Source organism: Drosophila bipectinata, chromosome 3R (genome assembly GCF_030179905.1).
Source record: "Drosophila bipectinata strain 14024-0381.07 chromosome 3R, DbipHiC1v2, whole genome shotgun sequence".
NCBI lineage: Eukaryota > Metazoa > Arthropoda > Insecta > Diptera > Drosophilidae > Drosophila > Drosophila bipectinata.
Window position 1 is genome coordinate 19,987,074 of NC_091739.1, and position 12,927 is coordinate 20,000,000.

A 12,927-nucleotide genomic window follows, 5' to 3' on the forward strand; every position below is an offset into this window, starting at 1 on the left:
TGTTTGCGCCGCTCAGCTGCTTAAGCTCCTGGCTTGGCGCCCCTTTAAAAAAGCGCCTTCACGTATGAAGTAGGGTGTGAGTTTCATGCGGGCACTTCGACGAACCACCCCGTGGTTCAGTGGCCGGCTCTCGTGCCTTGAAAGAGAGGCAAGGACACACTCGCAGGGCTACACAGGGGAGGGAGGCCTAAACTCCAGCCATGCATTAAAGTTGAGAAGCCTGGAAGTTTCTCGACAGAAATATTAAAAACTTTCGCTCTCGGGAAGGCAGTTGTAGCTTAAAATATCAAATATTAAAGATGTGGCACGGCCTTTCTCTTAGTCCATGGCACTGCTCATTACAACAACTGCTCTCCGTGCGGAGCTGAAAGGCATGGTGGGGTGCTGCTGACGGCACTGACACCCTTTGCTTCCGCCAGCCCACCGCCCGTCCTTCCGTCCGTCCTTGTCCCAGCCGGCTCTGTCAGCGTGGAGCACTTCAAAAACTTAACCGTTAGGCATGTGCGTGATTATCTTTCTGCTGCTGCTGCTCGGACAACAACAACAAGTTAGGGGGGTGGTGGTGGGCAGCAGCAACCCTCGAAGGCAACAATTGCGCGCTGACCCAGTTACCCGGCAACGACAACAAAGGCGCCAGCAAAGGAAACGCACTGAAAGAGAGACAAGCCAGCGGAAGGAGAGGAGGTGGTGGAGGCGGAGGCGGGGACTGAAAAGGCACATGTCATCATAGAAATCAGTGAGTGCCCAGAAAACTGCCCACGCCCTCCGGCAGTGGGGCGTTGCTGGAGCGGGCAGGGCAGATCAAGGGGGCGGGGCTGGGAAAATTCATTAAAATGGCACAGAGGCGAGACAACAATGAAACGGTCCACTTGGGTTCGTCCTCCTCCATTCCACTCCACTCCACTCCCGTCCGGGAAAGTGGACAACGGCTTATCGTTCTGGCCATATGTGCCACGTTCTGGCCACTCACACAAAGGCAATGGGCAGAAGGGTGCTGCAGCACAGGACTAATCAAATATTTAGCATACTTTTTAGAAAGCATATTAAAATAACATTTCCGGTCAGCTTGGCAGAAAGGAAATCGTCGCAAGCCCAGTCGTCGGTACGGGGCATTAGCCCGGTTATCTGAACCGTGTAATGCACACCAGCTTACAAACTGGGAAAAGGAGGTCCCACACAGCGACCACGTGGGGGAGTCCCCGTGGCATGCGAGCGGGCGCCTCTTGAGGGAGCGTTAATGTGCCATAACGAATGCATTAGAGACTCGTACTAAGTAAGGCGAGCAGTTAGTTTCTGGCGGGAACCCTTTCCGCCCGAGAGTGGGGCATTTAAAATTTAATTACCCGCTACGGTAAGGCAGTAAGCCGGCATCCCCCGAAGCGGCGAACCCCAGTGTGCATTACCCTGCTTGGGCAGAGCTCGCTTTTTTTCCCCAAAAAACGTGCTACAGTTTTCCGACTCGGAAAACATATGTTCGACAGCAACAATGAACGCTGCTGCTGATATCATTACTCTCTCGCGGCACGCACACTTGCACACGCAGACGCAGGACCCAGGACCCACTACCCCGCCCTCTGTTTTCGGGCTTTTTGGCTGCTTTTTGGATATTATCAAGTGAAGTGCTTTTGCGGCTCGGGAGCGAGCCGTGTCCTGGTCTATCGCCCACACCCTGCTCCTATTACCACATGTGGTTTTCGTATTTAAGCTAATTCCTCGACTGGTGGGGGGCGGCGAATGCGGCCCATAAAAATAAAAAAGCCAACAACCAACACCAAATAACAAATAACAAATAAGAAACAACAAAGCAGAAAGCAGGAGCAAAGCAAAGCCATCAGGCAAAAAGCAAATAAGCCAGGAGCAGGAGCGGGAGCAGGAGCAGGAGCGATGATAAGCCAAGTGGCGAATTCAAGCGTAGTCAGCATTGATAGCGGATGTTGCCAGGAGGGGAGGTTGGTTAGCACGGGCAGGGGGTGGGGCATAAAGGTGCCTACTTCACACAAAATTACCCTTTTCAATTTGTGCGGTGTGCGGGGTGTTCGTCCTTCCCTGGCTCGTCCGCTCCCACCGCTATCGTTTATTGACTTTTTGTCATTGCCGCTAATGCATAGCAGCAGGATCTGAACAAACACACTCTGCGGAGCCCCACCATCTGCTCCCCTCCCCTCCACACGCATCCTGGCCAGGACAATGCCGCCAGCATCAGCAGTAGTTGAAGTCGCAGCTACGGCTGTAGCAGCTTTATTTTTATGGGGCGCATTACATTTAATGTTTGGCTTTTCTCAGTTGCTCCCGGAGCTCTCTGGGAATCGGAATCCAGCTCGGCATCCAATTCAGACGCCACACTGCGGGAAAAAGAGTGAAGTCTAACAATCTACTATATTTATTTGGTCTTTGAGATTATACTACATACTTTCATTATTTATTAAACCTCTAGTTTATAAAACCTCTTCCCTATGGTCCTGACTTTGGTCCTGACTTGATATTCGCGTTTTCAGTGGAGCTGCAGGCTCCTTCTCCTTTCTCCTGCTTGTGTGAGTGCGGTAATTAAGTGTCACATGTAATTACAATACACTCATGTGCTTTGTAATTAGAGTTTAGCATTGCAATAAAGCAGGAAGAATGGAGCGAAAGGAGCGCAGCACATCCAGCCAGGATGGCTAATTCAAATCATACTAATAGTGATTTTTGGGGCTAACCAAGAGGGAGGGCGGCGGTTTATTGTTTATGAACCCGATCCACTGGGAGTGGTCAGGAAAGCTTAGCTAACAGTGGATAATCACTAGCTGCAGTAGTCCACTCACTTGGATCCTTGTTGATTTTCACCAAACTCGAAGCCCAAACCAGCCCGGGAGAGCAGTGCAAACGGCCCTCGAAGCTGCGGGCCTGGGGAACCGCTGTAATTTATTTAACTTGCGTAAACATTAAATATTTATATTGTTCTCTCTCTCTGTCTATTTTCTCTTTTTATGTACCGCTACTGCTACTCGTTACGTATATATTTCATCTACCAACTACACACCACTACCACTGAACAAAACCATCTGAACCACCTTCAACTTCTGTCTGTGCCTGCCCTGTGCCTGTGCCTGTGCCCTGTGCCACAAATAAACTACATAACTTGCAAAATAAAAACATATTAACCGACTGCCTGCCTGCTCCTCCTCCATCTGCATCTGCATCTGAATCTGGATCTATGTCCATTTGTGTGTCTCTGACTATCCGAATCCAGCGCGGAAGCGACGAACTTTTGAGTCAAGCAGCAGTCATGGCGCCTGCCTCCGACAACAACAACCAGGACCTGGCCACAAAGAAGGCGAAGTTGGAGCCGGGCACCGTGCTGGCCGGCGGAATCGGTAAGTCTAGCTCTCCTCTCTATACCTTTATCCTTGCTACCTTCTGTCTCTCTGTCCGCCTCTTGCCTATGTCTTTTACATTTTACCTTTTACCTCTTGCCTGTTACCTGTTACCTGTTACCTTTGTCTTGGCTAAGCTCTTCCCTTAGCTTCTTCTCCCCTGAGCGACGCTCGTGCCAAGTGCATTTTGCAGCCATAGTCTTGGGCCTTGTTGGGTTTGTCTGCCAATTAACCAGGCCCGCCGGGACGCTAAGCCACACACAGGAAGAACAGAATAGAATATGCTGGCTGGCTTGAAAGTGTATAATATCAGGGGCAGAGTGGGCTAGTTCTCGCAGTGCAGCATTAGACTTAAGCCTTCGACTTGGCCACAAAGTGTTCGAGGCACTTGAGCAAAGTCCGATTGAAGGCGACCGCGCTTTGATGCCCATATCCAATTAACCCACTAATTAGCATGGAGGGCGGGCGGGTCGGCAGCGAAAACATTCGGCTCGCACCAGCTTTGTGCTACCGTGAAATTATTACGCTAAAATGTTGGCGTCCGCTCAGAAAATAAGCTGCCTGCCCCCAGCAGTCGGTGGCCAGTGGTCAGCACAGGCTGACTTCTGCCACGCACTGTGTAGGCACATTAATTAGCCCCACTACCTACCCGCCCCTCTGCACCACGGATACCCGCACATACCGAAAAGCCACCCTGCATATGGCAGACCGCCGCAAAGTAATAAAGCTAATCAAAAACCGCACACCGACCCAGAAACCCAACAAAAACATAGCGAAACCGAATCGAAACCAGCAGAATGAACCACACATTAGGCAAATATTTGACAGGTTCGTAGGCGGCAAAGGACTCTGGCTGCAGCCGCCCACAAAAATCCAGCGAGCCACAAAATGATTGGCCATGCAAACAAATCAATAGGCTACAATTTCCGCTGAAATTCAAAAGTAATCGTCCGCCTATCCAGTAGGATGGAACGGGTGGCGATTGTTTTGCTTTTTTGGTGCAGGGCGAATTTAATTAGCGCGACATGCAGGTTCAGAGTTCAGAGTCGGCAGGGGGCAGGAGGCAGGAGGCCTTCGATATCCTTTTCCGGGCGCGCTCTGCCTTCAAAATGCTTTTGAAATTGTGCTGTAATTAACAGAATTTGTCGCCGGCAGCCACATTGCCGGATGCTGGGCGAGTATTAGCCAGGTGGAGGGAGCAGGGTCCACGGCCAATGGGCTGGAAGGACGGGGAAGGACAATCGATGGAGAGCGAAAAAACGTACGCAGAAGCGGAAGCAAAATATTTATTTATTACTTTACAAAGGACTTTTCTATTAATTAAAAAGCAACAAGCAGACAGACCGCTCGCACGCACACCCGCCGCCCGTCCAGGTGGAGGAAGGGGAGCTGTTGGCTCTTCACCCTTCACTTTTGACCATTGTTGGAGCGCAAAGCGCACAGACGAAGGCCTTCGGCCAACGGCAGTTTGGTGTCCTGGCCCGGCCAGCTCTCGCACCCGACCCCCGACCCTTTTTTGACACCTGCCACCTGCGGCCATTTTAATTTTCCCCGCAAAGTTCTTGTGCAAACACACACATACACGCTCGCAAAGAGCTCTGGCTCCGGCTCGGGCTCCGGTCCTGGCTCGGGCTCTGGCTCCATTAAAGCCGCGCCCAAAGGACGCAGGACATTGTCGATGCGACGGTGAGGCAGAAATTCGTTTTTGTGGGGAACGCCACTTAAAGTTCTTAGCGCACACAAAGCCACAGCCGATGCCAAAAATAATAACAAAAGAAATTGCTAAATAAATGTGTAAGGACACTTTTATTGCGCTGCAAGCGCCAATACATGTTGGAGGGTCCTGCCACCAGGACACGAGGGAGGTGGCTAACAAAGGCCAGACAAGTAAATAGCTGGCATCCAAAAAGCAACAATGAGCATTGTGTGCCTCTGCGGTCGAGCCTTAGATAAACACACGCACCACACCATACCACAGTATAGCACACCACACGCCTCCCTCCGCCCTCGCCCTCACCCTCGCACTTTGTCAATTGTATTTGTGCTCCACAGCAAACCAATACATCGATGGCTGGGCACACACACGCCCGCGTCCGTTTCCGATACACGGCTTAGCGCAGGACATGCAACAAATTTTTCACGTAAATGTAATAAAAACACTTTGGCATGTGCAGCAGTGGCGGCGGCAGTAGTTTGGGGCAGAGGCTGCGCGCCACGCCCTGCCACTTGACGTGAGTGGCTCGAGTTTCGGCGGGGTGTTGTGCGTGTGTGGCGGTGGTTGGCAGGAGCTTAAAGGCCTCGCCGGCAGAGTTTATTCAATGCCCGCAACCCGGTCTGCTAATAAATAGTTTCGCTTGATTTATTTGATTTTTTATTATTAGGAATATTTTATGCCGAGTGTACGAGCCCCCAGGGAGTCCAGTCGCCAGTCACCACTCACCAGCCGAGGGATCAGATCTACAGTCAGAGAAACCGTAACAGGTTCTGGGCGGGCCCTGATCGGTACACCCGGCCAGTTATCCTGCCAATCTACAGCAACCTTAGGGTCCTGGCATTAGCTCCGAGCAAGCAGATGAATGTTAAAAGTTTTCGCTAGAATAATGGCCTTTGGCGGAAGGTAGCTACCTGGCCGTTTCTCTGCGTGGAGGACATTGCGTGGCCATGTCGCGTGTCCGAGGGAAACATCAACAGCGTGGCCAGGACTTGCTTTTGTTGTCGGCACACACACTCGGCTCACTCGCGCCATAGCCAATTCAGTTTGTTGTTTATTGTTACGGCATCCATGCATGCACGGCCACCACGCTGTTTGTGTAGTCCACCAACATTTGTTTGTTTATTGACCGATTTTGGAGGCTTAATGGTCAGCTCACCACCTTTGGCCCGCCGGAAAAAGAGAAAACAAGGACGCCGCACAGCTGTTGCCCCAGCCATGCGTGTGCAGTGTGTTCTCTAGCTCTTAGCCGCTAATTCCTTGTCCAGACGGCCTCGGAGAGTGCTAGAAAAAGTTAAAATTTGTATATGCAATCGGCGCTTTTATTATGTCCTCCGACTGTCGACCTTAGGTCCTCGAATCAGCTGTCGCACTCCCGCCAATTTATGGCTCAATAGATGGCCCATCCCTTGGCCCAGCACTTAAACGCTTTTATTGCCATAACCAATAAGTCGACAGTTTGGCGGGCGGAGTGTCCTGCGAGTCCTGCGCGTGCCGTCCCGTCCCGTCTCGGAATATCATTTGCACGTCTCCGGGCTCGGACTCTGGGCACTGCGTTGCGTGTAAATATTTTTGCAGTCAATAAAATAATATTGTCATAATTCCGTCCCATCCTCACTGCTCGCCACTTTCGCCTCTGCGCAAATATTGAGACTGAATTGAAAGGAGTATAAAAATCCTGCCAGACCAAAGTCAAACAGATTGTCAACTGGTTTGACTCCCCATGGCTCTGGCTCTGGGCCTGGCTCGGTCTCTGGCTGGATGATTGCGTGAGAAGCTATTTATGGCAGTCAGTGTGCTCGAGTGCGGTCAGTGGCAGCTGACTTTGGCCGAGCCGTGGGCAAGATTAAATTAAGCATACGCCCTGTTGCCGTGGACTTTGTGCAATTTCCAGTATTTGAATCGGTAGATGGGCTTCAATTGGAATTCATTCTGAGGGCCTAAGCTGCATACCTAGTTTTTCAGAAAAGCTCACTTGCCTCAGACAGTACTCTCGCCATTCCTTCAAAAGGAAAGAAAGGTGTAGACAGCCCTCTTTGAGGAGGCCGAGGCGGTGGAAAACTACTTTCGTAATTGAAATGTAATTAAAATCCGTAATCTCTAATCGAAACTCAGAGGAGTGCGTTGACTTCTTACGCGTCTCCCAGCCACCCCTCACGGTTTTTAATGAATTGAGTTTCTGGAGGTTAGAGGCCTGCTAAAAATCGTTATTTTGTGGAATGTCTGGAGCAAAAAAAATTAACAGAGCAGCTGGAACGAAAAGCAAACAGAGGCAGTAATGCCCGCCGGCATTGAGTTTCATTTGCTGCCAAAAAATTATGCCATGATTGATTATGCGTGCGGCAAATGTTTAAATTAAAGAGCAGGCCCGGCTCTGGCTGAGCAAATATCATTAAGTCGTTGTGCACACACACTCCGAAGGAGCTGGGAGGGGCACCGCTGACGACGACGTCGCCTCGGAGCCAGCCAGACACGTAAGGACACAAGTTTGTCCAACAATTTAAAATTTATGATGTGTGAGCTTGTAAAAATCTAATTTACTGCCGCATAATTAAAGGCGCTCGAACAGCTTTGTCTGCTCGTGTGTAGACCGAGTGAGCTTGGATATTTATTCAAATTATATATGCGACTGTTGACACACCCTCGGCAAAGTTTGGGGGCGGAACCGAGGCACAACAAACACTGGCGTCAAACTCATATTAAATCATTAAATGCCGCCATGTAAGCATAAATTTAATTGTTATTAACAATCAGCACTTATTTGGGCCTGACCGCGCCCACAGGCCTCCCCCCTCCAGGCGCATCCGCCCCCGGGCGAGTCCTTTTCTTTTGTTCGAGTCGCTTTTTCCATTCATTTTCATTTACATTTTTCGTTTGGGCTTCTGTGTTTGCTTTATGAATTTAAATTGTCATTAATTAACTTCGTGGTGCCTGGTGGGCGGGGGAAAAAGGATCTGGGGGGGCGCAGGCTCGCAGAGCATATTATTACACATACGCCGCAGTGGTCGAGGACGGACCGGCTGACCATTCATTACCAACTCACCCGACCATCATCGTCCGAACTCAATTACAGTTTGTAAACTTTTCAATTAGCTATAAATAGTTTATTTATGTATATTTTCGTGCAACTCATGGCGAGTGTGAGTGCGAGTTGGAATGGCTTTCCCTCCTCCTGCGCTTCCTGTCCGGATTCCTTTCGGCGCGTGCGGTCATTAATACTGTTGGGCTTTGGCCCTGCGTCCTTGCAGCTCATTTCAACGTCCAGTGAAGCGAATGATTGCTATTCATATCGTCGCACCGGGCATTGACAGTCAACAAGCATCGCCCGGCAGCATCATCATTATCGAATGCAAATTTTATCGCTGCACTTTTTCCAGCCAGAGTCCTGTTGTTAATGCATTTTGGCCCTGTTGACTTAGCATTGTATTATAATTATCCTGCCAAAGAAGCAGCTCCCACTGCGGCAGCTGTTTTGCCGTTTTGCCGGCCACGATCATGGCTTTCTGCCAATTGCATTCGCTGTTTGCTCCGCAAATATTGGCGCTGACAAACAATGCTTTCCGCTTTTATACTATTCCACTCTCGATGTTAATTAAAAGGCAGCACTGCCACAACTGGCGCAACAAATCCGCCCTGGGGCGGCTCGCCGGTTGGCAGTTTTTTCTGGTAGTCCTAGTTGCAGTTGTAGCTGCCGGGCTCTCGCCCTGAACTTCCGGTTGACGTCATCCGCTGTCTGCCGTCTTGCTTTTCAATTATTTGGAATGCCCTGCGAAGGACCCGGAGGATCCTTTTTTTCACACCATCAGTTGCTGCGATTTGGAACAAATCTACCAGAACCATAGAACCATAGAGTGGCTGGTCGCAACGTCAAAAACGGCCACTTTTTTATATTTCCCCTGCTTTCCGCTGACAACTTCATCATGCATGATAGATACTTGTACATTTTTTCTCCGCAGTCGTCCCTTTTTCGGCTCCGGCCAGCGGCGTTTGATTTGTTGTTTGTCTTGTGCAGGACATTTCCGGCTGCGTTCCTGCTGCTTTTATTTAGTTTCGATTTTCAGTTCTATTCGCTGTCGTAGTGGCAGTCGTAGCCCTATTCGTTTTCATTTTTTGAACGTTATTTATAGTGAGTTTTTTGGCGGCCGCCGGGGGCAGGGCGGTCGGAGTGATGGAGCAAATCTCATCGCTCTGCAGTCGGCCATTGATTTTTAATAAATTTGTGAGCTGCGCCGGGCTGCGCTGGGCTGCGTCGAGTGTCAAACTACAAGGACCGCACAGGTCCTGGCCCTCCTGCATAATTTCGTTTCGGCTTCATTTCCGTTTCGAACTAATCAAAAAGTGTAATTTCCGATTAGTTGTATTCAGCATTGACCGGAATAGGAGGGCTGGCTGCCAGTTGGCCTCTCGAGAGTGCACACTGCCCCTCGAAGTTGGCCCGACTTTTTATTGGGGCTCGGGGCACAAAGCCTTTCCCAGAGTGGTCGAGTTTCAGGAGCAGTGGCCCGCTTTCTTGCATTGTGTGGTAAACTGGCACATTGACCCTTGGAGTCTGGCTCCAAGGTGAGCAGCGCGAACCGATTCGAGTAATGACCCTTTGCGTTATGAGTTAGGGGTGTGACTTCCCAAAAAATGTAGCTCACGTCTCTAAAGCGGAGCTATTAAAGTTTTAAAGTGTGGAACCGGTCTTTATTGGAATTCCAGGCCACGTCCAATCGTGGCCTATCTCTGGCCATGTGTCGGCTTGTTTAGCAAACACGGGAGTGCGAAAATCGGAGGCAACTGCATTTAATTTGCATATGAAAAGCAGACTGTCCTCCTCCTCTCCGGCGGACGGAAAAAAATTTAAAAAAAATGGCAAAACCAACACATTACCAGGTGTTGACTAAGCGCTGGAAAAAATACTCCGATTTGCCAGAAAGACTGCTGAAATTAGTCGGCCGTTGTTCATGAAAATGTGCTAGGATTTGGGGATTTCGGGAGCCGCATTACTGCAAAATAACTATCAGAGCTTAGAAATTAACAATAAATATAATTTCGGGAAACAATAGCGGTGGAAACCGAACTGGTTCTGTTTTTTGACAGTGCTATCGAGAGGGACATGTGCCGGAACGAGGCTGCACTCGTTGCCAGGGCCAAGAGCTGCCTAAAATCCCATTTGTTCTGCACCACTCAGTGGGCTGTGGGTGGCCAGCCGCTTTATTTATGCAAAAATAACAAACAAGTGCTAGGAAGGTGGTGGAGGTGGGAGGAGCAGGAGCACCAGCACCAGCAGCAGAAGCTGCAAAACGACCACGACGAGCTCCTAAAAGCCTCAAACGTTGTCTGTGTACCGGACATTGTCGCCGTGTTGCTGCTGGATTATTCACAGCCGTTGAAAGTGTGCAATGAATGAATTTATGGCAGTGCCCGCCTCCAGTCTCCAGCCTCCCGCCTCCGCCCCTTTAAAGCGGGCTTAACAGAGCAAAGTGTATACAAATGTGGCAGCGTTTGGCCATGTTATCAACGTTTTTATTTCTGCCACGTCCACGTCCACGTCCCATCCCCTGGTGCTCCTTGGTGTGGTGCAACAAAGGCAGCCGGCAAATAAAACCCGAAAATAAACAAATTAAGTGAGGCGCGGAAGCGGAAGTGCAGACGGCACTGGTGGCCATTAAGTGAGCCGGAGATGGCCCGAAAACAGGCAGATAGGAGGACGGTGGGCAGGAGAGCAGGAGAGACCTGCAGGGACTGTCAGCTGTTAAATATTTCAATCGGTTAAACAACCTTCGCTCACTCCCATTTTCTTTCCTCCAATTGCAGCCAAGGCCTCCAAAGTCATCCACTTGCGCAACATTCCAAACGAGTCCGGCGAGTCGGACGTGATTGCCCTGGGTATTCCGTTCGGGCGTGTGACCAACGTGCTGGTGCTCAAGGGCAAGAACCAAGCCTTCATCGAGATGGCCGACGAGATCTCCGCCACCTCGATGGTATCCTGCTACACAGTCAATCCGCCCCAGATGCGCGGCCGCATGGTCTACGTGCAGTTCTCCAACCACCGCGAGCTGAAGACGGACCAGAGCCACAATGTAAGTACACAACTGTCTACGCTTTTTTACATTATATTGTATTCTTGCTTAAAATCCTTTGCTATGTACATGTTTCACCTGATTATTCAATGCCCATGCCTACCTTAAGATATCCGCTACCCAAGTCCCCACGGGGGTTTCCTTATCGAATTGTGGATCGATGTGGGAGATACCCATGAGAATTCCGTGGTAGGGCCTATATGGGCCACGTTGAAAACTCTATCTCTGCCAATAGGCTTCCGATTCTAGAGGGGAATACCTTAAAACATTCGTAGATCGATTCTCCACCAATCTGCATCAAAACATGAGAGGGAAATATTTTTTAGGTTTTTAGTCAATTTTCTGGGGGCTCCCCATTAGAATTCCATGGTAAGGCCTATATGGGCGACCACCACCCCACCTTTACTTACCATTATTATGTGTTATTATTGCCAGGATTCGTTAGCCATTCTGGGTAAATGATACTCATCTAAGGTATAATAATTTATTTAATTTCTCACTTGACGCACATCTCTTACTGACTCGCAATGATGAGGAATCATCCGTCGGCCTAACTTCTTTGGTGAAAGGGGCAAAGGCCCCAAAACCCCTATTTGGAATTGGGAAAAGTTCCTGGCTTAAGTGTTATTAATGTGGCAATTAAGTTTTCGGTCTTTATTTGCGGAATCTATGGGCAGTGTGGGTGGCGATTGGGCTGGCAACCCTCGTATTTATATGCAAATGTCGGTCGGCTGCGAGCGGACCTCTCTGATTAATTGCACTTCTAGGATAGGCCGACTTAAGCCCGTCTCTTGAGATATTTGGACTTGGACCCATCATAAATGTACGAGCACACACGGCTCTATTTGTGGGTGGTCTAAACCAATTTCTAATTTTAATTTCGTAAGCCACAAAGTCACTGACAAAGTTTAAAAAGCTTTCAAATAAATACACATGGCCGCACAAACACAAACACCAGCACCACCATCAGCCCGGGCTCTGCCACACACGTGTCTGACAAAAGCAGTAAAATGCATAGTTTTTGGGGTTTTGTGGACAACCCACACAGAGAAATGCCGTAGAGGACGGTTGAGGAAGGGGGTGGTGGTGGGGGATAGCAAAAGGATACATAAATACAAATGAAACCACACGCATACCAAGGAGACAAACGAATAAGCAGACGGACGGCACGCCGGGCGGGCCTTGAGCCATAGCCATAGCCAGAGCTGAACCAGAGATGCCAGCTGCTTAGCTCTCGAAGTCAAAAGCATATTTTGATTACTTAAATGAAAATGGCGATGGGGTGGAAGGGGCTAAAGGGGCTAGAGGGGGAGACAGAAAGCCACAGGGCCAAGAAAACCCAAAGCGAGCTTGTCACCTTCTGTGGGCTGTGTGCCACCTGATGGCGATGGGTGGGTGGAGTGGGTGGTCGGGCAGCAACCCCCGAAGCAAACTACTTAAAAAGAGATCGCAACAACAGCAGCAGAAGCAGCAGCAGCAGCAGCAGCAGCCAAAAAAGGTTAAGAGGCTGCAGCAACATGGGGCCCAACCCAGGTGGCAAGCTTTTCAGCGGCGTGTGTGCCGGAGGGGTTGAGGACTCGGATTTTTGTTCGACATCGCGTTTATATGGGAATCATTACGGGTTGCAACACTGTGGGCTTAAATATATTCAATCCTGCACAGCGAAGACCGGACAAGGCGAGAACCCTCGCCATAGATTGCGGCGCCACTGCCGCCTATGACTCGGATGACACACCAGCAACAATGGGGCTACACACTCCAGGCCAGACAATACAGTTACATTTCACTGATTACCTTT

At 49.8% G+C, this 12,927-nt stretch overlaps 1 protein-coding gene across 20 annotated transcripts in view; it reads left to right on the forward strand.

Moving 5' to 3' along the window:
- heph (polypyrimidine tract-binding protein 1 heph) overlaps window positions 1-12,927 on the forward strand; it is a 119,639-nt gene that overhangs the window by 84,911 nt on the left and 21,801 nt on the right. For all 20 annotated transcript variants that reach the window (XM_070281997.1, XM_070281998.1, XM_070281995.1 and 17 more), the window contains 2 exons: window positions 3,230-3,353; window positions 10,864-11,129. In XM_070281997.1, coding sequence (XP_070138098.1) covers window positions 3,230-3,353; window positions 10,864-11,129 — 390 coding nt within the window. The remainder of the gene's footprint in view (window positions 1-3,229; window positions 3,354-10,863; window positions 11,130-12,927) is intronic.